The 25,967-nt window shown below is 40.4% G+C and overlaps 1 protein-coding gene across 5 annotated transcripts in view; it reads left to right on the top strand.

Moving 5' to 3' along the window:
- Positions 1 to 23,482, top strand: part of LOC111668275 (LIM domain only protein 7-like) — a 27,969-nt gene extending 4,487 nt beyond the window's left edge. The window contains exons 5-31 of one of the 5 annotated variants that reach the window (XM_087178781.1): positions 613 to 719; positions 2,136 to 2,166; positions 5,289 to 5,402; positions 5,499 to 5,664; positions 6,371 to 6,509; positions 10,238 to 10,297; positions 11,040 to 11,208; positions 11,998 to 12,146; positions 12,364 to 12,541; positions 12,739 to 13,380; positions 14,137 to 14,454; positions 15,418 to 15,532; positions 16,310 to 16,471; positions 16,605 to 16,780; positions 16,904 to 16,967; positions 17,096 to 17,155; positions 18,666 to 18,691; positions 18,828 to 18,935; positions 19,073 to 19,162; positions 19,689 to 19,855; positions 20,073 to 20,117; positions 20,311 to 20,363; positions 20,458 to 20,629; positions 20,724 to 20,912; positions 21,021 to 21,129; positions 22,480 to 22,582; positions 22,897 to 23,482. In XM_087178781.1, coding sequence (XP_087034907.1) covers positions 613 to 719; positions 2,136 to 2,166; positions 5,289 to 5,402; positions 5,499 to 5,664; positions 6,371 to 6,509; positions 10,238 to 10,297; positions 11,040 to 11,208; positions 11,998 to 12,146; positions 12,364 to 12,541; positions 12,739 to 13,380; positions 14,137 to 14,454; positions 15,418 to 15,532; positions 16,310 to 16,471; positions 16,605 to 16,780; positions 16,904 to 16,967; positions 17,096 to 17,155; positions 18,666 to 18,691; positions 18,828 to 18,935; positions 19,073 to 19,162; positions 19,689 to 19,855; positions 20,073 to 20,117; positions 20,311 to 20,363; positions 20,458 to 20,629; positions 20,724 to 20,912; positions 21,021 to 21,129; positions 22,480 to 22,582; positions 22,897 to 22,919 — 3,735 coding nt within the window. In that variant the 3' untranslated portion in view covers positions 22,920 to 23,482. The remainder of the gene's footprint in view (positions 1 to 612; positions 720 to 2,135; positions 2,167 to 5,288; positions 5,403 to 5,498; positions 5,665 to 6,370; positions 6,510 to 10,237; positions 10,298 to 11,039; positions 11,209 to 11,997; positions 12,147 to 12,363; positions 12,542 to 12,738; positions 13,381 to 14,136; positions 14,455 to 15,417; positions 15,533 to 16,309; positions 16,472 to 16,604; positions 16,781 to 16,903; positions 16,968 to 17,095; positions 17,156 to 18,665; positions 18,692 to 18,827; positions 18,936 to 19,072; positions 19,163 to 19,688; positions 19,856 to 20,072; positions 20,118 to 20,310; positions 20,364 to 20,457; positions 20,630 to 20,723; positions 20,913 to 21,020; positions 21,130 to 22,479; positions 22,583 to 22,896) is intronic. The other 4 variants (XM_087178783.1, XM_087178782.1, XM_087178784.1 and 1 more) reach the window with 4 other exon arrangements.
- The last annotated feature ends 2,485 nt before the right edge of the window (positions 23,483 to 25,967 follow it).

Here is a 25,967-nt window from a genome sequence, read left to right as displayed (position 1 = left end):
AGTTTAATGTTTGCAGACAACAGCAAAGTGTAGACACTTAATGTTTACTGGGTAAAGCTGCTAGAATCTGCTGTTGACATTTTTCATTTCAGCCAATGAGAAGATTTCTTACCTTTTTGTATTTTGGTTGTATTAAATGCTATAAACTTAAACATATTGAAAAGTTATTTGACCAAATGTTTATTTAAAAAATAAATAAAATAAAATGAATAATGAAAATGGCAATCTAGGTAAATATGACATTCATTGTAACCTTAACATTACATTTAAATTAAATTGTGTCAGCCAGTATCAGAGCAGATTGGTTTTTCTTTCAAGTATTTGAATCATCAATGTTGCAGACTAACAGATAATTGTTGATAAATCTGTTATTATAACAGTGGTCCCAGTCGTAGTGGTAATGCATTTTCCAACTCTTTATTGTTGGTGCTTTTAGATGTCATATTAAACTGTGTAAGGTTGGTTGGTGGCATTTTACAAGTTCACTGGCATTAACTGATCCCAAACAGCATCGACATCATCATCACCACCCTTGTCTGATTCTCTACCAGTTTTCTCTGTGCTTAGTGTTTTTTTTTTTAACTGTCTCATTTCTGTAATTTGAATCTCCAGGATAATGTGAATGTATTCCTGAAAGCCTGTGGGAAACTGGGACTGAATGAGTCACAGCTGTTTCATCCAGGAGACCTGCAGGACCTGTCTACTCGTGTAACACTCAGGTACTGTTGTCTTTTAAGAAGAAGAGTCATGTCAGGTGCGTGTACTGCAGGGGCTCATGCCACCACAGAGAAGCACACCTTTACTCAAGGTTTCTGGTTGCTTACACAACATGCTGTGTGATGTATACTCTCTGAGCATTTTATTAGGCACGCCTAATTGTTCATCCCTACAGCCAATCATGTGGCAGCAGTGCAGTACATAAAATCATGCAGATACAGGTCAGGAGCTTCACTTAATGTTCACATCGGAATATGGGGGGTGGTCTCAGTGATTTTGACTGTGGCATAATAGTTTGTGTCAGATGGTACTGAAATCTGAGGCTGCAGTGGACACACACTCACCAAAACTGGACAGGTGAAGGAAACATAGCCTGGTCTAATGAATTTTGATTTCTGCTGAGGCAGCAGATGGTAGGCTCAGTATATGGCCTCACCAGCATGAATCCATGGACTCAACCTGCTTTGTGTCAACAGTCCAGGTTGGTGATGGTGGTATAATGGTGTGGGGAATGTTTTTCTTCACCCCTTAATATCAATCAATCGTTTGAATGCCACAGCCTGCCTGAGCGTTGTTGCTGACCATGTGCTTCCTTTTATTTCCACAATTTACCATCTTTTAATGGTTACTTTCAGCTTGACAAAGCACCCTTTCACAAAGTAAGTCATCTCAAACTGGTTTCATGAACATGACAATGAGTTCAGTGAACGTCAGTGGCCGCCCCAGTCACCAGATCTGAATCCAGCAGAATACCTTTGGGATGTGGTAGAACAGGAGATTGACAACATGAATGTGCAGCTGACGAATCTTTAGACATTATGTGATGCGGTCATGCCAACATGGACCAGACTCTCAGAGGCATGTTTCCAACAACATGTGGAATACATGCCACGAAGAACTGAGGCTCTACCCCGTATTGATATGGTATTGCCATTAAAGTGCTCAGTGAGTGTATAAGTACAGTATGTGTTAAAGATGTTTAAAGCCTCTAGATCACTGGTTTTAATTCTAAAACTCCTACCATTATGTATTGTCAGCTGATCAAATACAGTGAAATTTATATGCATGATGACTGAAATATATTTTCTTCACTGACTGCATTAAACACATTTAACACTAAGATATTTTTACTGCAGCACTACTGTGCTGAAAAAAGGTTTATAGTTTGTGCATGAGTCTCATAGCTGCTTTACATTTATGAAGATAGGAGCTTTGCCTGACAAGCTGCTACTCTTTGAGTTGATAGCCTGTTCTCTATAAATTCTGATAAGCAACTGATTAGTAGAGAATTGCAAATGAGAAGTCTTGAAATGTCACTCTTTTTTACAGTATAGTCATTGCATTTAAGTGATGCAACTGCATGTGCAGTCGTACTGTAAATTGCAGCATGATTATTTCAGTCTTTCCTTTTATTTTAGGCGAGATGAAAGCAACAGAAGACTCAAAAATGTAAGTTTTTTTATTTTTTTTTTTAATTTTATTTTTTTTTCTTCTTCTATAATTCATTTATTTTTCCAGTTCCTTCTCTTTGCCAATGAGTTTTAAACCTTAAAGGCAACTCTGTCCTGCTCCACATCACCTAGTAAAGGACCCCTAACGCCACCACTGAATCTACCAAATGAGAGAGTCAGTAGTCAACATCTCATTTATCAACCCAATTACCAGTAGATTTAGCAGATAAGTTCCAGCTCTTGATGCTGATGCCAACATCCCACCAGTGTCGAGACTCATCCAGAACCAGAGTGATGATGGTCAAAGGGGTTGTTAAGCTGATTGAGATCGGGGCTCATCCCAGTAATCTGGCATTACATCTCACACAGTACGTGCCAAAACGTAGTCTTATGTTCTGTCACCATGGCTTGAACTGTGTCTCTCCCAACTACAATAAGTGTATGTGTGTGGTTAGTGTGTGTGGAACATGTGAACATTGTACATATACACGCTTGTGTGCACCGCTGGTATTTACATGTTCCACAGCTCATGAGGTGGTTTGGTTATCTGGGAAGCCTCATTTGAATCACACAATAGCTGACAACTTGGGCTCAGTAATGAGGCTGTTTGTCAGAGCTCTCTTTCTTTGAGTTGGGTTTAGCATTTTTATTTGGATCAACCAATTAGGGTCAATTTGCAGCCATTGAAAGCCACAGTTTCACTCAGGTTTCCAACCAAATACACAGATAAATGAAGCTGAGTTATTCATACTGTAAATTTTAAAGTTGCACAACACTGATGTGAATGAGGGCCATTGTTGACAGGGCTTGATGAATGATTTAAGGCTAAATAATTTACCATTATAAAACCATAGCAAATAACACCATTAAATAGGATTAACCTATGATGTCATGTTACATGCAGTATAATGATCTCCCTGGCATGAGGTAGGAGGTAGGTGGCAGGCTACTAGAGAATAATGAACACATCTCGCCTCTGTGCTTAAGGCTGAAATAAGATATAAGTTGTACAAATGAGAGAAAATTAGAACTTTAGCTTCAGTGGCTCAAACAGGCTTAAATAGCCACCAGAACTGCCTATTTTTGAAAAGCTGCACCTTTATAGTGTGTTCCTGTACATCATTTTTTTGTTTAAAAAAACAAATAAGAAATAACCCTTTTTTTTTTTTATTGAATCACATTTCTACTCTCTTTCTACTTATGGCTAGAACTCAGATCATTTCTGTATTCAGTGAATGCCTTCGATTGACTGATAAGGTAGCTGCTACAGAGACTGATGAAGCATAATGAGGAATCCATACAGTGGTGTTTATAAACCACTCAGAATACTCATCTTTTTCATTTAGCTTGCATTGTGCTATCAAATATTTAGCTGTTTAAATCATCTCTAGGCATTACATAGATTTTATTTTATTTTTTTAAATCTGCTGACTGCTCTATGATGACTTTGTAAAGATACAAATGGAGATATTCTGACACGTAGTGTTGTGGATATCCCTATGCAAGACAGGCCACTGCCCTGCCAGGGGGAGAAAGGCACTCTGTCAAAAAAATTAAAAAAACATCCCTCGCCTCAAGGCAAATGAGGCAAAAATTGTGTCCCTAATTGCCAGGAAGCGGCACATATTTCACAGACCTTTACTCACTTTATTTACTAATGCTTGAAAAGTCTCACTGACTTATAGTACTATCCAGTGTAAGCTGTGTTATGAAGGTCATGTGCCTCACCTCAACAGTCCTCCTTGTGGCTGATGCTGTGGGCAAATTGGATCATATGCTGGGGTATAAGGAGGGAAACACAAACTCTGTAGTTGTGTTTGTGACAGACAAATTTTATTACATTTTTGTCTACACTGGTGGAATGGCTCTAGGGATGATGATGTTGGTCTGTCTACCACTTTGGTCCAGACTGAAATATCTCAACAGCTACTGGATGGATTGACATAAGATTTGGAACAGCCATCAATGGTTTCCAGAGAATTCAACGTAATGAATATGGTTATCCACTGACTTAGTGCCACAATGAGGTTGACATTTGTGGAAATTTCTCAATGATGAAATCTGGCACACGCCCTCAGTATGAATGTAATGACCTGACCTCCCCTGACCTTTCATCTAGTGCCATCATCAGGTCAAAATTGTAATTTGTCCAATGACAAAGTGCCAAACACCAGTGAAACAAATCACATCCCCATCAACTGCAGCTGTACTTTTTGTTTGTCTGCTAATTAGCAAATGTTAGCACGCTAAACTAAGATGATGAACATTACACTTACTTAACATCATCATGTTAGCATTGTCATTGTTAGCATGCTGATGTTAGCATTTATCTTAAAGCACCACTGTTGAGTTGCCCCCAAACCCCCAAAATAAAAGTAGGTAGTCCTCCACCCCGAACAGCCTTCTTTCCTATTCACTGACCCGAACCCCAAAGAGAACACTGAATAACTTTGTGTAGAGATAATACAACACAGCAAACTAACAATTAGGGTGAATTGTGTCCATAGAGTCTGCTACAACACATCATATTTTTAAAAACATCATGTTTTCTTCTGAGAATGAGCTTCTAAACATTTTTCTGAGTGCAGTCCCCGCTCAGCATTTTCTCTTAGGACTTTCACAGTTTACCGTACTTTCCCGTAAAATGGAAAAAAAAAAAAAAACATAACGTCACCAGGCACAGATTGGCACCTCTGTCCAACCTGCTATGAGAGGGGAGGGCCTGCACAATGATGGTGTCACACACAGCAGCACTTTACTGTCACTTTTGGAATGAGAGGGGAAAAGAGTCTTGTTCTGTCATGCTGATGGCCGTTTCTCTTGGAGTTGCAGGGTTGGGGTGCCAGTTAGATTGACCTTGTGTTCAGTAGGTTCTTAGTTAGGAAAGGAAGCCGTTGTACTGTGGGTTTTATGATCATTTTTTGTCCTACATTTTTTTTTTTTTTTACTACATTAGTTGAAAATCCAATTTTGTTTATGCTGACCTTCCCCTCCGTAGTACCAATCCTAGATCACAATCTGATGAAATTGTACTGGAGAACTGAGCTGGAGAGATGGAGGTTAGATCAGGAAGATATTCATTGTATAGTAAACCCAATTCTTATATTTGCTTTTTCTCAGGTTCTGATCACCATCTACTGGTTGGGTCGCAAAGCTCACCTAGATGCTTTCTACAGTGGTCCTCAGCTTAACTTCAAGGCCTTTGAGGGGCTGTTAGGTTTGGCCTTGTCCAAAGTAAGCTGTTCTTCAAGGCCTTTTATACAGTTTGTAGTCCCTTTTTTTATTTATTTATTTTTGTGTCCACATTAACCTTGCCTTTTTTGAATCCAGGCTCTAGATGAGGGCAGTAATGTGTTTGTGAAGGACAGCGGGGACAGAGAGTGCTGGTACCCAGAGAGGGAGGAACGTCAGCGCATGAGACTGAGCTATAAGAGAGAGAACTCTGTGGACAGTGTCGAGTCTCTGGACTCCCGGGCCCTCCGCCAAAACAGTGAAGGTACATTTAATTGTGTATTCTTCATTCAGTCTCTTCCTAGTTAACAGTTAGTTACACCACACCCTTTAATGCAGTTATCTTACATTTAGGCACAGACTTTGTGCCCTGAACAGAAATCACTTGGCCGGTACCGGCACCTTTGTGTATTTATGTTTAGCTTTCCTTTCATTTGCAGTTTGAGCTTCTGTTCTTAGGGCTTGTTATTGTATAGACTAACCCTGTTTGTACCTCTTTATAATTCCATGTAAACTGCTTTTGCTACCTTTGCTTATCCCCAAAGAGAAGGCCTACCTACTAAAAAAAAAAAAAAAAAAATATATATATATATATATATATATATTCCACGTAATAGTTGATCATTTTACTTTTATTAGATGAACTATGTAGAAGCTGCTGATCCTCTTATGTCATTGTGTCATCTTGCTGCACTCTGTTGTGCTTGGTGTCGGTGCTCGTCAGTGATGGATTGTGGCAAGTTCCACACCGTGGTGATAAAAGTGTGTGAGTGGGTGTGATGGGAGAGGGTAAAATACTTGGCATGAATCTCCCTAAAGACTTAGCTGTGTGTCGACGCAGTCATCCACTAAAGGTTCCTTGTTGTTCTCATCTCAGTCAGTTTTCTTTTTAGTTTATTTTAGCTTCCTTTTTCTCTCTCAAACATATCTTTTCTGCTGCTCATTTTTCCTTATGTCTGTGCGGTCCCCAGGTTGTGGAAGTGACGCAGAAGCTGAGCAGGTCTTCAGGATGGAGACCTCACGGACCTCAGTCCATCAAAACAGAGGCCATGTACCACCACCACTCCTACGAAGAAAACAAGGACGGGAGGAGAACGGTCCACTCTCCAGGTATAGCAAATGTTGTGGCTACTGTACGCACAGAGATCACATGCTGCTACTAGCTCACTCATCCATAGCTGACTTTGTTTGCATTTATTTACATCCTGTTCCACAGTGGATTTTGTGGGGAAACCTAATGTGCATGTTGCTATTGAATTTAATTATTTAAATTAAAAACATAAACAGAGAACTTGGACATACCCACCAAATATGATTTTATTTCTGAGTTTAGTCACATAAATACAGACAATAACCACATGTTGTTTATATGCGTTGTCCTTTGTTGAAGCTCATTTTTATATCACCTTTTTGTCAAATCAGTTTACATCTGCTCCACTCTCAGACATTTTATACTAATTTGGGGTTGAGTAATTTTTCTGTCACTCTAAGCCCTAGGCCATAAGTAGACAGTCACTTTCACACAAAACGCACATAATGGTAGTTATATTCATATTTTATGCTATATAAGCCTTGTTTTATTTCTCTACTGCTAGAATTAGCAGTAACTTTGTGACAAGTGTTTTGTTTTTTTTACTTGTTTTTGTCATCAATATTATTTAAATTTCTTTTTCATAATAAATAATTGAGCTTAGGAAGTTATTATGAAATTTTAATTATTCTTAGAAGTATTTTCAAGCTTGGAGAGTGTGTGTAGTTTAAACAACTGACAAACAAACAGTTAAAATAAATGTTTTTCAATTTTAATATAGAGAAACCTAAACGGCTAATTAATTCTGTCTGGGTTATTGAAAACCAAATGGCTGTTCCCGAGTAAGTATCTTCTTGCCAGTGACTTTATCCAGTTAACCTATAGTCACCATAGTAACAATAAATCTGTAGACTGTGTTTGGGTTAGCACCAGACTTAGTGGCAGCTCACCACAGGGTTCAGTTTGGCCAGCAGCTCCCTGCGCCCACATGGCTGCAGTACTACAACTGTCAGAACAGACCATCATCACTCCCGGAACAGATGACAGTAACTCTTTTCAGAAGTAAATGACAGTTTACATTATTAATGTGGCAGGCCAAGGTGTTGGTGGTGAGCTTCATTCTCATCAGTCAGTGCTCTGCTGTTATTTAACCACATAACCTACTACTCCACTGCTTATGTAGTGGGTCTAACTCTGCATCATGTTGTGTAGAAAGAAAGAAAGCTGCACTTCCCAGGAAAGTCTCTGAACAATTTACTCGCCAGTCCTTAGTAACTGCATTGCTGGGGAAACGGGGTAGAAGTAGGAGATTCACAGGGTTGCGTACATGCTCTCGGCGCCTTTCCGAGAAATGTCCTGAAACAAAGAGTATGCATAAAAGCATTACAAAAAGAATAAATTAAATGCAAAATATATAAACAAACATTGTATTTTCTATTGGAAAAATAACAAACCCACATACCTGCAATTAGGAAGAATTAGGCCAGTGACTGGCTGTCTCTTGCGTACATACTCTTAGCGCCTGTATAGCATCATGAATAAAGTCCTGAATGGCAGCAAACAATACATGTTAGGATGACGAGCTACACTACAGCCCTGCGAAACAGACCATCATTGACACGCTTCTCCCACAATGAGCAGATTTATGCATGAAACAACAAAATTGCTTCTTTTCAATCTGCCCTGTTCATGATAACACGCAATAACATGACACTACTGCACTTAGAAATCGGAAGAACCCTTTGTAACCTTAACCTTAACAAAAACGGTCTATTTGCATTGATCATCAGTCACACTTCTGCCCTTTTTTCAAATTTGAAGTAGCTTTGTGCCATTCGAGATCATTTCTGAGATACTTTGTGTTACGATCTTATCCAAAATGATGCCTGTGTGATCATAGCGATCAGCTGTGAATGAACACAGCTGTGGGTATACCACTCTTTGCTGCAGCATTGAAGATGCCCCTGTCTCCCCTCAACCCCATCTCGCTCTGACTCCTCCTGAGTGTGCCTTCGATGTAGAGCTTTTCCAGCGGGCTCTCTGTGAGGAAGACTCAGAAGACGATTATACTGAGGCGGACCCTGTCCTAGATGACTTGTATTTCCGGCGAGTGCAGCAGACTCTTCATCAGACATCGATCAACCCCAACTATGATCGCTTCTTGCCCCAGTACTGGACACCTGAAGAGGAGATTCGTGTGCGAACGATCTACCTCGGCTCCCAGAGAAGACCATGGTATCGTAAGATGCAAGGCTTAAGGTCTGTTGGCTGCTTTTACTGCTCTATAATGCAAGGCACTGCTAAAAGTGCGAATGTGATTTACTTCAAACTAATACAAGGCAAAGCTGGAACTGCTTTTTGTGCCGTTGCATTTCACTTAATTTCCAAAGTTGAATCATATGGCTGAGTTTGCAGGCTTGAGTCTGAGTTAATTCCTTTTGATTAAAAAGTAAATATGAAGCTTGAACATAAAATACAACATTTTGTGTGTGGTGCCAAGATAACCTGCTGTTTGTGGTCTTATGTCTGCCTTTTTGCCTATAACATTAGATAGTAGTTTATAAATCCAGCTTAACTTCACCACACCAAGCAAACTAAATCTTAGTTTGCTAGGTACAGGGGATTAGCTAGTGCTACTGACACTGAAAGATGACAAGACCTCAACATCTTGCAAATTTGTTTTTATCCTGTTCATCTCCTCAGAAAACTCCCTGTCCTTCTTTTTCTTTCTTTTTTTTTTTTTTTTTTTTTTTTTTTTTTTTTTTTTTTTTTGGAAAGTCTATTTTTAATAATGTTGTACTCATTTCATGCATGTTCTCCTCCTTTTCTTTGACTGTAGCCATAAAGCTCTGGGTTCGTCTGGGGAAGAGTTTGACCTTGACTTCATTTCCTGGCTTGTGACATCTGCTACTGTGCAAAACATCTCTGCTCCATCTGGAGAGCCTCAAAACCGTCACTGAGCGCCCTCCTCCCAGCCCGAACACACACTCCCGTCCTGAGGATCCATAGCTAACGCACACACAGTCCCGAATAGTACAAACATTACACACTGTACAGGCTGTACTCATTATCTCATCGTGTACCACGGTGGCAAACTGCACCTGTTACATTTGCATTTGCAAATCTCTAATGCATCAGAGAAAAGCGACATAATTTTGGCAAAGATGCAAATTTTGCTCTGTTCTTCAATAGATATTTCATGAAGTTATCAGGCAAATTAAATGTGCTAAGTACTGCATGTTTTATCTGGCATTTATTCAGGCACCTTTTTATAGCGCTGACGATGTGAGGACTTTTTGACAGCATCATGCTGAGTGACTCATTAGCTCATAATGGTTAAACAGATGACTCATGCGCTGTGTCATACTTTGATAGTCATAATAGATTCATGTTATTTATAACACCTTTTGTGCCAGCACTAATATATTTTCCAGTTCACTCCCTGTGCTATGATATGGTTTGGTGTGGAATAATTAAATGTCTTGTAGTGGGTCAATAAACAAACTAAAATATTGTGAAATGTTAATTTGTGCATTAAACACATTCTTTTTGCCAAGATCCTCTGTGTATGGTAGGTTTGTCTTACAGCTGTGGTACTGAAGTCATATGTATTGTCTGTCAAATAACAGTGCCTCTTTTGTCAGTGATGTGCATGCCTCCTCTCTACATAATGTTTGTAGTTTATCCCCTTGTCATTCCTGGCCTTCATCATCCGTCACTGTGCCGGTAACAGCTTTTGTCAAACCTTTTATATTTAGTTCTGTAATTGCAGTCATCCATCTTCATGTCTGTGTCTTTGGTTCTGTAGAGCATATCAAAACCAGGTCAGGCCTGAGAGGCCAGTTCAGGTCAACCCTGGCTGGATTTGGTAAGTCCAAAAGTTTTGGGCATTAAGTTGGAGCAGTGGTGTCTTGAGAGCACTCTGATCATAACTGCTTTATTGCTGCTTCGTCTGTCTGCTTTGGTTTGTATTCAGCTGAGCTACAAAGGAAATTATGCTGCCAGCGGCACTCGCTTGTTCGTGAAGATGGAGCACTTGGTATACCTCCCACTGCTAATATTCTGGGCAGAAACTTGTCAGAGGAATTTATGACAAACTACAGGATTGTTTTTGATCACAGTCTTGGTTCTTGCCATCACATTATGTCATAGTTTTGATATACCACCCACTAAATGCTGCTGTAAGTTATTTGAATGGCATGTGTGACATCCTCAGTTGCCCACAGCGGTGCTATTACTTGTTACAAGTCGAGTCTGTTGTGTTATCCAGACAGCAACATCTGTTGCCATTTATACTGCTGTGTTATTTGACTTGCTTGCTACACTCCTGCTCGCACTTGAGTAAGGATTCTGTTGTTTGAATGCAGAATGTGCCGTCTTGCAGCTGTTGATACTGTTTGTGTGTGCAGGCATGTGTATGCGGGCATGTGTGTGCGCTGGCATTGGGCACATATAGAAAGTAGTTAGCATGTGCATCATGCTTTTCCTGCTACATTGTGTTCTGACATTTTCATGCAACATAAAGCAGCAGTGTGTTAAATAACATCTTTGTTTGCTCTGTATATCCATTATTCATTTCCATGTCTTGTCTCTTTGTCTGTGTGAACCAGGAGTAAATCACTCAGTGACATCCCGATGGTTTACCCCATACGTAAATTTCCTAACGACAATGGCGTTTATGATGTGGGCCAGGACACGAGTAGAGCAAGAGGGTGGAGCCAAGAAAACGCACAGAAGAGCAGTGTGACTGTCAAGGACAGTGAAGCTCAGTGGCAGGATGTAAGTCAAGAAAAGTCAATACTGACAAACCGGTCTCGCTACAAGGTCTGTTTAGTAGTTGTTCTGGAGCTTTTGAGCATATCTCACAGTCTTCAGCAGATGGGAGTTTTCTCAGTTGTTGAGGAATTCTTGTAAAAATTTTAGTTTTTCTCTGTACATTTTAAGCACTTCTCTGCCATGTTGAAATTGGAGCTGCACAATTATTAGAATTATAATTTGAAATCCAAATATGGCCAAGTGCAATATCCAAATCGCAAAGGTAAAATGTGTCACATTACAGAGACGCCCCAGAGACGTAAAGGAACATGATCGATTGGTACAAAAATCACGTCATCATTTAAAAAATGCTTTCAGTGAATATGAAATGCAAAAACGACCATTCCAGCTGAAATCGCAATATCTGCCAAAATGATGCAAAATGAAATTTTTTTGCAAGTCGTGCAACCCCAGTTGAAATAAAATGTATTCTTGAGAGAGCCTTATCATTTAGTAGTAGTCCTGAAAGTTCCTGAAAGACAATTGGACAAATGTGAGGAAGATATGTGATATGATCAGAAGCTCCAGAGCAGCCACTGAAGCATGAATGCCAATAGAGAAATGGAGCCAAAAGAATTGGAGATTGTTTTGTCAGCTACAGTTCCCAAGGTCAAGACTGAACTTTCAGTGTCGACAAGATATAATTTAGTTTATCATCAGTCAAAGGAAAGTGTCTCTAAGCCTTAAGATATTAATCATGACATTACAATGTCGTTGCACACAAACTGTTATCGGGTTATGCGTTTGTTTCAGGACTTGACAAAGTGGAAGAATCGTCGCAGGAGCACCAAGTCTGACCTCCGCAGGAAGTCGCAGGACAGAGAGCATGTCATTAACCAGATGACCAATGGTGCTTTGACTAACCTTGAGAAGAATGACGCTCAAGGTGGACTGCTAAAGAGGTAAAACTCCTGCTCAGAATGTAATGGAAAATCTAAAGCTTTCACTCCTGAACTCTGTTGCTACTGAGTATTTATTTAAAGTGTGCATGAAAAGCCACAGTGAACTCCTGTAAGATGACACACACACACACACACACACACACACACCCACCCCTCCCCATGTTTTCTGCTTCCTATATTACATTGGCTCTTCTTCCCTTACATGCCAATTCCCCAGAGACCAGCAGTCGCCACGCAGGCATGCCCCCCGTCCTTACTCCACCTCTCCTCCATCAAAATCATCGAGCTCTGATCTCCGGCCACACACTCGAGCTCTGCTGGCCCGCGGCTACGCCACGGAGACACCTTTCACCCCCATGGCTACACTGAGCCCCCATAAAGCAGCCCACACTCAGGTAAATTTACAGTTATTGTTTTTGTTTTAAAACTCTGAACTTAATGAATGTCTCTGCCTGTATTTGCAGAAAACAGAAAAATGATAACAGAAAAAATTGAGATATAGGGGAATTTGTGCAAGGCAAGGTGAATCTTTGTTTTATTTCACCCTGTTACATGGCAGATCTGTAGCCAGCGCTGACTTGCTTCTTTTCAGGGATCGTCGGTTGGAGCCATGCCTGCCTCTGATGGGAATATCTTGGGAGAGGAGACCCACTTTGCCTCCTTGGCTTCAGATGGAGCAGGAGTTACTACACCTTCTCTGCACTGCCCTTTCAGCTCCCAGACCCAAGTCAAAGCCCAGGGCGCCTCAGCTCCTTTCCAGTCCACACCTGAACTGGCCCAGCCAGAACATGTTTTTACAAACCAAATCTCCACTCTGGTCACAACCATACAGCCAAACGAGACCACAAAGTCAACCAGCACCAGGGGTCCTACTACATCTATGTCGAGTCACAAGGAACTCCAGTTCTGCATCGATCCAAAAGTTCCAACTTTCTGCACTGATGCAGTTCATCTGACAGCAGCTGATGCTCTGGAGGACCTGTCCCACCAAAACCACAAGTCCCAGGAAGAGAGCCAGAAGACATCTCTGGAACCAGCTCTGGATCAAGGTAGAGGCCGGCAGGCTGCAGGTGTCTACAAGTACTTGTCCAGAACTGGGTCATGGTCCGGTTCAGCCAGCCTTCCGCGTGGTTACCGGCGGTCCGAGAGCTCATCCCGTCTCTCTTCTGCAATCACAGCTAGACCCTTTGGGACCAAGCAGTCGAGAGGGTTCTCACTGCCAAGACTGCACAACGTGAGTTTAACTAAGTGGTCTCCACACAGTAAGACACCAAGTGGGAAAAATTACTTCTTGTGTTGTTTCCTGTCATGGTATTGGCTTAAAGAACAAGTCTGGTGTTATTCTACATTTGTGTTATTGCTGTTTTTTTTCTTCTAAAAAAAAAAAAAAAGTAGATATTTTAATGGTATCTTCTTTGGATACAAGTAGGCACACGTAAAACATTTATCCAGTTATACCAACCACACAATCATCTTTTGTTTTTCTGCTATCCTCCCTCTCTACCGCCCTCACATAAAGCTGGAACAATCTGTCTGATGGATCTTCATTATAATGCTTGTAATTATGGTGATGGACATGGATGTCAGGACAGAGATAAAAAAACGAAAAACTAAAAAAAAAGAACTTGCCCATTTTGTTTTACACAGTCTGGACAGTTTATAATTTTCTAAATGTAATTCTGGCTTACTGGAAGTTTAGTGCTCAGGAAGGTGTGTAGGGGCTTGTTAAATCAGCCAAATAGACTCATGCTAATTAATATAATAAGAGCATTTCCTGTGTGTGTGTGTGTGTGTGTAGGTGGGCATATATACACGTATGTGTGTACTACATATGAGTGAGCTTGTGTTACCTTTGTTTTCTTGGATCACCTGGTGGTCGTAGACAGTCAGTACAAACTGTCTTACATCAGGACAGTTGCATTTCAATGCTGCAGGTAAATGATGCAATCTAATTTGTCCTTTTTTTTTCCCTTTTTTTTTTCTTCTCCAGCTAGATGATAACCAGGGTCTGCTGTTGAACAGTGAGAAAGAAGTTGTTCTTTCTCCACCCAACAAATCTGTGCCCAGAACTGCAGCCAGCCATCTGAGGGGTCAGTACCAGGCTTCAATCAGACAGAAGAAAACCAACCAGGCAAAGCAGAATGGTACAGACGAGGGGGAGGAGGGGAAAGGGGCCAGTCTGTCCAGCCAGACCTCCTTCCAGACCAACGGCCACCACCATCAGCCCCACACCCAGCTCCTGCCGCAGCCTTATTCAAATCTACAGTCCCACCTCCACAACAAAAGCTCCACTCTGCCATCTACAAAGGTATACTGTGTTGTTTTTCAGCATACAGCATTTGTACCATTTGTATGTAGTGATGCAGTAAAACTGTATATATCTTTGAAACTAGAATTTAATTACGTAGGATCAAACTGTACTATTTATAACGTGGGATTATGAAAATGGTTTCATTTATTGGTCAGAGACAGTAGTTTAGAAGAACACAGGCAAATAGACAGAGAAATAATCACTTTTCTGGGTAAGCTATTTAACTTGGAGCAGTGATCAGACACTGGTCAGTAAAGGTTGATATCGATTGTGACTTAAAGTGACTGATCAAATTAACCACAGAAGTTTAGGTAAATAGATGAGCACCACTCCTCCTGGTTTTCACTGCCTGAGATGTCACGATCTGAGAGGCATGCAGCACAGAAAGGGCTAACTAGAATTTTGAGTATGACAAAATTGCTTAATTTTATATTTGCAGCATAATAAACAAAAACACAGGCTGTTTTCTAACTATTCTTCTTATTTAAAAAAAAAAAAAAAAAAAAAATTACTCTATGTAATGAGTCACTGACAAACCAAACATTAATATTTTTAAATAGCAAGTCAAACTTCGGAAAATAAGGTGGTTAACAAGCATAACTCAGCTATTTATATACTGACGGGGTCTCCTTCACTCACACTAATTAGATGTTTTATCAGGAGTTTGTTTGACATTTAGGCTTGTAATATCACTTGTAAAAGCCACCAACATGAATGAATCAACATCTCTGACAACAACATAAAACCTGAACATTATAAAGTTCTCAAAGATGGCTTTTATTGCAGGGCTGCTGTGATGGTTGCACTACATTATAGATAATAAACTGGGCACTTGTGTATCCCTTACTATATTTGTGCAGCAGGCCTCTGAAGTCTCTAATTTCCACCGGGAAGCGAAGGACATTGGATCACAGGGTGTCACCTTTACCTATGGTGTGTGTGTGTGTGTGTGTGTTACAGGTGGATCACAGTGACATGAGAGTGAGCCTAGCCCTTAAACCCAACAGTCGACCAGACTTCGGTTTCCAGACTCACTGGGACTCCACGGGGGCGAGAGTAAAATTCATTCAACCCGGTAAGGCCTTTTGCTGTGTTTAGCCTTGGACTTCTGAAATATTGTCAGAGGAGTAACAAATTATAGCTGGGGTGAAATAGCATGAAGATTAGGTCATTGGACATTGTAGGCTGAAACAGGGACATGTCAGTGACAGAGATGGCAATGCTACAGTGTGCTCAGATAATATTCTCTACTTCTCAGAGGTAATCTGCTGCCACAGCTTAGAACAGTAACAGACTAACCTGACCGGTCAAATTACAGATAAAAAGATGATGTTAGTGGGTCAATTTCATGCGGCTGAGTAAGAGGGGTGCAAAATTTCAAGCTTTTTTTTTTTTTTTTTTATTGCAAAGAAACAAATTTAAAAGATCTAGATGATCCAAACTGATGATGTTTACAAGAGGAGTAATGATCATTAGGTAGTTTTCACTGATACACTCTTTGAGGATGTATGTGCATTTACTGTGTTTGCATTATAAAAAAAAAAAAAAAATAGAAAATGCAACCAGTGATTTAAAACTCAAGACAGACATAAATGTTTAATTAGATGTGAGAAAGGTGTCACTTACTCACTGATATGTAGTTTTGTCTTACTGGCCTACTTTTCGACTTGGAGCAGAAACCTTGTCCTCATCACTGTGGCTTGTTTCTCAGTTTGTTCTGAGGAGCTCGTTCCTGAAGCTGGTATGTTCTTTGTGCTGTGCTGTCCTTGCCCTCATCTTTTTTTCTTTTTTGTCTTTTCTTTTTTATTGTCCTGATGCCTGGCCCTCCCTCCCTCCCTCCCTCCCTCCTCAGGCAGTCCAGCAGAGCTTTGCCAGCTGTGTGTGGACGATGAGATTGTGGCTGTTGATGGAGTTCCGGTGGCACACATGAACTACAGCCAGTGGAAGGATACAATGACATATGCCCTGCAAACCGGCAGCCTGACCATGGACGTTCGACGCTATGGCAACAAGGGTAAGATAATGAGCCACAATAAAAAGACAGTTGATGTCTTTTACCTCCTCCTGAAATGATATGTGGTAATTTAACCCCTAACACGTTGGTTTCTGGCGTGGCCTTCGTTTTGATAGCTGGTTCTTGTCATTAGATTGGAGCACCAGTGAGGGGAGTCATCACAGCCAGCCGGGCCAGAGCAGGATGACCATCAATCTGACTGCCGCGGCGCCCGTTCTGATAGGTTGCCCCGGTCACCATGCCAACAGCACTAGCTCTGCAGACACCACAGTCACGAAAGCATCGAAATTCAACAGGCAGGCAGACGATGTGAGCAATGCTTTAGCCAGTTATCTCTTCAATTTTATAAAAAGGGCTGCACAGAGCTCTTCTTCTAATGAGTGCAGCTCAATTAGAGGAGCTCATCTTGGTGTGTTTTTTTCACCTGCCCAGGTTGTAAAAGGTAAAGTGGTGGATGGAGGTCTTGCTGACAGCCACAGGACAACCACAAGTAAAGGTAATGACAGGTGTAAAGTCTGTATGACAAATCTTAACGTGACAAAAACATCTCCTATAATAACTCCTCAGATACCGATAGAGTATGTTCTTCTGTAATTTCTCTTCTTGTCCTTCCTCTTCATGTAGATTATAATAAAATTATTAGGAAAAATCAGAAAAGGAGAGCAGAATTTTTCAAACAGAAAGGTAAAACTCCGGTTTGAACTTTGGCTCCTTGTGCAACAGCTTTGGTGTCCGGTGCTTGGTGGCTTGGTTAATTATCAGTTTTATTTACCATACCACTTCATCATAGGATATGTTAATGCATAGAAGGGCCTCCTAATTAAAACAAAATCTGAAGATGCACTGTGATTGGATGAAAACTTTTACTTCAGTACCACCATAATAAGCCATACCACCATATAAGTCTAGTACCTAAACAGAATTTTTTCTCAGAGCGGCCTGACCTTAAACTGAACTATAACTATGAAAGAAGCAGCATTTCTATAAATTAACACTCACTATATTTCCGCATCAAAAAGCCATTACAGCTTTTCCTAGCAACCACAGTGCTGACGGCACTGATCATGTCTCTAATGTACCATGTGTGGCGGTGCAACAGATGCTTCTTTTACTGTAGTATTCCTATGTCCTTTTGTGTGAAAGGGCTTTAATTTTTAATTGGAAACTTTCTTGTTCTTTTGCACAATGACTGATTTGTGATGCTGTCCTTTCTGGTTGCTAATGAATCTGATGTGTGTCCTACTACAATGGTTCTCTCTCTTCAGGCTCTGCAGGATTCAGCTCATGGGTTTATTTGTGTGGTAAATGCTTTGCACTGTGTGTTTTTTTTGTTTTTGTTTTTTTGTTTTTGACTCGAGTGTAAAATCAGTTGTTTGTTGTGGAGTTCCTTCAACAAATGAACAAAGCAGATTTGTGTTGTTAGAGGGCGTGTGAATATCCTTTTTTTTTTTTTTTTTTTTTGCTTTGTCACACTTAACTCTTTGCTCACCTGAGCTTTTTTTTTTTTTTTTTTCCTCCAGTATTTGTGTGCAGCATCTTTAGGCTGGGGATACATTAACAGATTAGTGTTCTGATTAACATACAACATGCTGATCCAGTGGCTGGCAAACATAATCTTGTGTATTTAATCTTAACAAAATCTCATCTACTCACAGACTTGTGAGCCACAGAATATTTGATAGTTATATCCAGATATTTGAGCCAATCCTCTACAAATAGCAAAATAATAATTGCAATCATTTTGTCCTGCATGTTTATATTTTGGTTTCAGTGAACATTGAAGCTGCTAGGATCTCTAGTGGGGCTGTATATTTTAGTCTTTGTTTACCATGAAGTGGCCTGCTAACCTCCAGCTCTGGCGTCAGTGCAAACTGTACCCTTCATGTTGACACCGTTACTGACTACTACGACTGTTTACCTAAATTTGTATGTGCTACACAGTAAGAGTCTGCACAGTATTTGTCAGGGATCAGTAGGATTAATAAAGTAAAGTGTGTCGTACTTTGTCAGTTATTATCCAGTGTGAAACCAGGCAAAGACGCACAAGAAGACGGGCTCTTCTAATGTGTCCCCAGCTTTTGTGTGTGTGTGTGTGTGTGTGTGTGTGTGTGTGTGAGACCTCTGATACTACATGATCATCTTTAGGCGCTTCTGTGTGGTGCTCTCTTTGCTGACCTGTTACTTTCTCACACAGGAGGCTCCGAATCTGCGATATCTGATGTAAGTTACTATACCATTTCATCATAGTGTATGTTAATGCGTGTTGAAACAGAAGGGGATCTTTGTGTGTTTGTGTCGAGTCTGTGTACCGCACTGTGATCATGTCCGAGCCTACAGTCTGTTTGCGTGTCACCAGCTCCAGGTGCCATCCCTCAGCCCCTCCTCATCAAGCTGGTCGTGGGACCGCGAGGAGGACCGAAGGCGTCAGGAGAAGTGGCAGGAAGAGCAGGAGCGCCTCCTACAGGTGAAGACTCTTTTAAACACACAGTTACACAGCACTAAGGTGGGCAATGTTAATCTTAATCTTCATCAAAAAATTTGAAGCAACATACGTGTGTGTGTGTGTGTGTGTGTGTGTGTGTGTGTGTGTCGGTTTTTCAGGAGCAATACCAGCGGGATCAGGAGAGGCTGGAGGCAGAGTGGAGGAGGGCACAACATGATGCAATGGGAGACTCGAGCAGGAAGTCAGGGGTAATGTTGTGAGGTCTTTGGAGCCTTTTCCAAGCTGCAGACCATTTTTAGTTATAACTGAGTGATCATAAAGAGTAATTATATCAGATATTCCTCTATAAAGACACCACAGAAAAAGAGCTTTTAGGGCTGTGGCCCCTGCTTTGTTTTATTTGATCACCTTGCAAAACATGTTTGTTACCCGCAGAATGAGTGCATATACCAATATATATATCAAGATCCTAAAATTTCATGTTTTCATCAAAATTATTATCATCATTAAAGTATGAGCTTGTATTTTTAATCAGCAGCTATGACACATCTGTGATTACTGTGCTGACAGGAACAAGTACAACCTGCTATCCTCATCTTTACTGCTAATAAGATGCATGTTTTCTGCCTTTTGCTTTCCTTTTAATACAGTTTGAAGGAATCAGTCGAAGGCCCCTGGCCCACTTTAACTTCTATTGCTTTACGTTGTTTCTATAGAATGTAATTTTTGTTTTTGTTTTGTTTTTTTGTTTTTTTCATGAATTTGAAACGGAAGACCTTCCACATGACCAATGCCAGCACGCAGCTCCATGTGAATGCATTGTCAAACAAATCGAGAGAAGAGGAGCAGAGCCCTGACAGAGATGTGCTGAAAGTAGCAGAATTAAAACCTCATACTAATGCACAAGGAGTGCAGAATGTCAAGATTACTGAACATGACTGGTAAATCAACTTCTTCTCCTCTTCTTTCATTGTCAGTTTCCCCCCCCCATCCTTGCTGAATGTAACAGTGATGTATGAAGCAACATTTTACTTTTGAATTTTTTTTTTTTTTTTTTTTTTAAACATTACTTTTTTTTCCTCACTGCTGCTGTTGCTTGGTCTGCTGTACTTCCTGCTGCATTTGCTGGGCCTTAATGCTATTCATGCTGCACCTCAGGGCTGTGGAATCTTGTGGCTTTGCTCAGCTGTCTCCTGCACACAGGTCAGAACAAGATGAGCTCAGTATGACTGTACAGTAGTTCTTAATATTTAGCACAAAGCAAGATGTTTGGCTATGTTTGTTAGGTGGGGCTACCCTTACCTCTTGTGAAAGGATGCTCCACCTTGAAGCCAACATCGGCATGCAAACAGTTCAGTGCAGACCCCGTGAACTGTGTCTTGTCTCTCTCCCTTAGGGCAAAGTCCTTGTCTACCCCGGCATTAGCCGGCCCCCACAAACAGACAAGAGGTTAGTCTCCCCTTCTCTCTGTCATGATATTCCCCTCTGTTGAGGTGATGCACTGGACTAACCACCCCCATCAAAAAAAAAAACTTTGATTCAGGTGATCAGAGGAAAAGAAAAGGACAGTCTTCGTCTAAGGCTGAGCTAGACAGGCAGCAGATTTTGGAGGAGATGAAGAAAAGGACTCAGCTCCTGACCGACAACAGCTGGATACGTCAGCGCAGCAGCAGCTTTTACAAGGAACCGATCTGTGCCGGGGTTCAGCTGAAGAGGTGGGTCTTGTATTTGTACCTCATTCAAAGTGGATTTCAAGTTGAATACAGTTGCACCTTAGCTAGCTGTTTTCTCATGGCGTCCTCCCTGCAGGTATGAGTCTCTGGACGACCTGGATGCTTTGCGCCAGTCCCCAGTCTCGATCGCCACATTCAATTACCCTCGTCCACACTCGGCTGCCGCGGGTTATTTTGCCCCGAGCAGGAAGTCGTCCTCCCGCTACAGCACTGGAACAATATTACCCCCGAGAAATGCATCCATGGACTCCGCTCACCATGGCAGGTACGCAATTCATGCGAATTTCCTCTCTTCTGCATGTTCTAGTGTGTTTATATTCTATATCTTATCATGCATTTTTGGCCCCACACTTGTTAACATGTGCTGCACCAGGATGGTCAGTGGCAGGAGGACTTGCTGTGTGTGTCAGCGTGTCCTGGGTAGTGGTGCAGCCATGGTCATAGAGGCCCTTAGTCTCTGCTTCCACCTCGCCTGTTTCCAGGTGAGAGGTCATGACCGGGTTAAGGTGTGGTCACAGTAGCTCAGATCCCTGTGAATACTTAACTCTGTCTCTTTCACCTCCTATGGCAGCGGTTCCTGTTTTCTGTATGAGCTCGGTCAGTCTCGCAAGTGAAGAGCTCACCTTTGAGTTCACATGGATGGCCAGTGGAAAAAGCAACGCACTGTGTCTGGAAATTGTTCTTGTAGTGTCTCATCGTCTTGTTTTGTACGATATCACACTACCAGAATAAAAAAAACACATTATCCCTCTCATAAAGTGTGTTTCCTTCCACCTGGTTTATATGCACATTTTCATTTATAAATTCAAGAACACCAGCAATTCAAAACAAAAAAAAAAAAAACAAAGAAACTTTTGTTCTTGGCTGAGGTAAAAATGCTGGTGTATTGACAAAATCGAATTGTGACAGTGCAATGGAAAAGGCAAATAATAAATCATTTAGTACATGAAGCCGAGTGACTTATTTGTCTATCAAGCATCTGCTCCATTGAAGGGATGAGAAATGGCAGCAGATGTGTGGACATAAAACAAATAGTCAAGTCAGTCAAATGTATTTTTAGAGCACATTGAAACGTGGCGGTGTGAGGTGTCTCAGAGAAATTTCATATCCAGTTAATATCATTAAAAGAGAATTTAACGCATATACACAATAATAAATACATGAAAGAAACTCGCCAGATTTCCCTCATGTTTTCCATACGGCACTTTTTTTTTTTTTTTTTTTTAAATTGCGTCATCTCGTTTGGACTGAAGCCTAGTGTGACCTTACCTTTAATTAGGTCAGCAGGAGTCTCGTATCTGTAGTCTGTATTACAATCACATCAGCTTTTTAGGCACCTGCTAGCCGGAGCATTCCTGACACCTTTCTTTGCTTCCGTGTTTCCTAACCAGTCTGTTTGCTATAGTCTGTGTTCAGCATCTGGCCTGGTGGTCACTTCAGGTGTGGTAGTCCTCTGTGCTGTTTCTCTCTCTGTCTTTATTTGTGGTTGAGTGGAATAAACCAACACGCTGTTCTGCTTTGCTTTTAGATGCTTATTGTGAAATTCTCACATGCAGAAGACCCCTCAGATTTAGCTGACCCTAGGTTCATTAGCATGTGGATGTAAAAGTCAATCACCTCTGCAGCTCTCTGCTCCACATGACTTACAGACGCACATAGCAACTCATAAATCATAATTGTTTTGGTGCTAAAACGTAGGTTTGTTGTTCTGTGCTTGGGTGAAGGACAATCTGGTGAAATAATCTGGACACAAAAGGCCCACATCACAGATCAGATGGATTTCTCTTATATAATGCTCGATTCTTTTCTCACTTCTCCCTCCTCCTTGTCAGTGTGTGGGCTGCCGCCGACATCTCGCAGGAACTGAGACTGGAGTCCAGGTTCGAATCCGAAACACGAAGCCCTACTGTGAGCTCTGCTATTTCCATCTCAAGTGTGAGTATTGATCTTCATGAGACAATTGACCTCAAAGGATTCTCTCAGAAACACACCACACCTCACAGTTTCTGTACCTCATGTCACAAAGCCTCCCCAGATTGTTGCTTTTGTATTTTCTGCTCAGATGAGACTCTTTCTGAATACAATACTTATTATATTGCCAATTCCTCTGCAATGGAAAAACAGGAATGAATCCTAATCATGCATGAAAACCAACTGGACTTTAATTAATCACTGTCCAGGAAACTTGCATTTTATTTGCCTGTCAAGTAAAAATAAAATAAACTGTTTTATTGTTATTAACATTTTAGACACTGGTGCCCCTTCCATGTGACCAGCACGCCGTACTCCAGATTACAGAGTGAGCGGCTGAATAACCTGTGAAAACAGTGGAAACATCGGTCGTGCAGCCAAGCCACGACTTTTGTGTTGGTAAACTGTAAACTCTGATGTCTATGAAGGAAAATCTTGACAATCCTTGTATCCACAAGCAAAGATATTAGACCATAATGGCTGCTTTTTAATCAAATACAATATGTAGTTTGTCCTTTTTTTTTGCTAATTTATTTCCAAGAAAATTTAGATTAATATATGAAATAAAGTAATGGTGGGAATTATTAGTGTTTGAGTAGTGCATTTATTTTAATGTTAGAGTTGCTATTCTTCATATCCTTGTAATATTTGTTTGATCTTTGCCCAATAGTCCATTAAAGACATCAGATATTTCTTGTTAATGTAACCCCTGTATGGAGGCACATCTTCATTTGTACTGAAGCACTCTCTGTTCAAATCTCACCAAGTGCACTTTGGGGTGTGTGTGTATAATGCATGTATTTGTCACATGAAAATGGGCGTTTTAATAGAAATGTTTTTGTAAATAAAGTGCACTGAACATCATCAGTAAATGTTTCTATTTGTTATTCATTTATGTACCACATGATGGCATCATTGCTCTCGCAGTAAAACGGTAATTTCTGTGTCGTACTGTAGGTATAAATGTTATTTTTGACACATTTTTAAAAATGTTTTGTGCTCGTACTGTGCAATATGACTTCTATCTAGCATCGTGTGATGGTTACATTTTTATGAGACTGAAACTAAAGTACAGGTACTTGTCAGTGTATACTAATATGATTAGCTGACTACAATGGCTTTTAATGATCCATTTCCTAGACATACAAAAATCAACAGCAGCTACAAAGATGCAGCACATTTTTCTTGGGTTTTTTGTACTGTCAAAAGAAACTGAGCAGAGAGTAAATGCAGTCATTTTGAATAGCAACAGATCATCAGCCTGCCCTCATATGTGACGGGGTATAACCTATAGTTAATCTTCCATTCTGTTGTGTAACAACACTTTGTGTAATGGGACAACATTTCTCAGAAATAAAAGTGGACTGGAGTATGTGCTGGTTTGCTCTTGTGTAGTAAAGTCTATGGGTACAGAACTGCAGCTAAAGCAGGAAAGTTGATCACTACATATATTTTCTCATGTTTATTTGGTAAGTTTTAAAAATATTTCTCAGTTTGAAATAAATATAGTAATTAATTCTGCTGTCGACTCAATTTCTTATCTGTGCCACCACAGTATCATGTATGTGAACAAAGTAATGTAATGATACATATCATATATGTATCATTACATTACTTTGTTCACATACTGAAACCTGTTTATTTTCGATGATTCCTCTTCCTATTTCTTTCACTACTATAGTCTACGTAGTGTTTGCTCAAACACAGAGCATAATGTTATGAAATATTCCATTGGAAGGAATGTGTCTTTTAAATCTTATATGTATATCTTATAGGTGTTTCTTGTGAACACAGTTCAGCTCTATCTGCTTTAATGTCAATTTTTGCAATAGTTGCTAATGGACAAAAGTATCTATTTTATAAACTGCTGAAGCAGTGCACTGCAAGACACGAACTTTTCTTCTTACTGCTTTTCAACATGTCCATAAAACTTTTTAAAAACTTAAACAGAAGCTCGAAGCAGACAGTATTTCTCTATAGTGATGATGCCAATTCCCACTAAGATCTTATAAACGGCATTTTTTCTCTTTTGAAAAAATTAGCTGACTTTTCAATGATTTGAGAAGTGAAAAGAAATTTCTTTTGCATGCATTGTGTTGGTGTAACTAAGAAAAGGTTTTGTGTTACGTGGGTTGACTGGCTTACAGGAAATGAGTGAAGCAAGGTTAAAGCGACAAAAGGGAAGAGAAAGTGTTCTGTCATCTGGCCTTTAAATAGGGGAAGTGCTGTTCTTCAAAATGTTAGATTCAGGCTCTGACATCCAAAATTAAGGAAGAGTTTGTGGTTATGAATAGAGGGTAATGTGGCTCTGAGTTAACTAGTTTGAATAAGTAAGGTTGCATTGAATAGATGTAGCCTGTGTGTGAGTAAGCACAGTGCTGCAATATTTCATCCATATGAGGAAGTTGTGTAAGAATGCAAATCATAGATTTGCAACAGCTCACACTCGCTCTTGCAGCCACTCCTCTGTCTGACGTTCATGAAGTTTTTTTGTTTTGTTTGTTCTTTGAGGAAGCTGCAAGAATGGTGCAAGAAAGATGTTATTTTGGTCATTGTGGCAGTGACTACACTTTTTATTTATTTATTTTTTTACCTTGGAGAAAATATTTTATTTGCTCTTGGAGAACTGAGCTCTCTGTGCACCAAGACAGTCAAACTGAGGGTCGTCTAAAGCTCTTGGCCTGATGGATGGAAATGTTTTTTTTTATGGTTTACTGTGACCTGGTCTTTGGGAAGGGAGAGTTCAGTTCCCCAAAGGCACAAAGTGCAATTTATCAGTTTCTGACATGTTCCATCTGCTTACGATGACTCTTGTGACTCCAGCAGCCTGACCCATTTAAACACCACAAGTACAGTAAAGCTGGAAACAGCAGAGGGTCAAACAGAACAGGCAGGCTACACATGTAGAGACATTAGTTACTTCAAATTTAGTTTGAGAGATTAACCTGACTGAGAGTGCGCATGGTGTTTACAGAGTGGCGATGTCGAATATTCCTCTCAGTGTAATAGTTACACTCTTTGATACTTCTTTTGTCCATCAAAAAAAAAAGACTGCAGTAGAATGTGAGCACCTTTTGCTATTTTGTATTTTTTTTTAGAGATTAAATTCTTTAGTGCATCTATCTTAGAAATGAGCAAAACCTTATCTGCAAAGCGATAATGGACAGCGGTATCACAGGCATCTTAATACATTCTACAAAACATCTGGACCGCAAACAAGCAGACAGCTGTTGAATAATGCGGATTTATATGTTAAGCCATCTGCAAAGACTCTGTTTTCATATCTGTCTAACTGGCAAGTGTAAATGGGAATAAGTAACCATCAGACACATAATGGGAGAGATGTGTC

The sequence above is a fragment of the Seriola lalandi genome, unplaced genomic scaffold, assembly GCF_002814215.2.
Source record: "Seriola lalandi dorsalis isolate HSWRI2012SDOR001 ecotype SW California unplaced genomic scaffold, Sedor1 jcf7180002054735, whole genome shotgun sequence".
Classification (NCBI taxonomy): domain Eukaryota; kingdom Metazoa; phylum Chordata; class Actinopteri; order Carangiformes; family Carangidae; genus Seriola; species Seriola lalandi.
The sequence above is the reverse complement of the archived record's forward strand: the minus strand, read 5'-3'. Positions and strand labels throughout refer to the sequence as shown.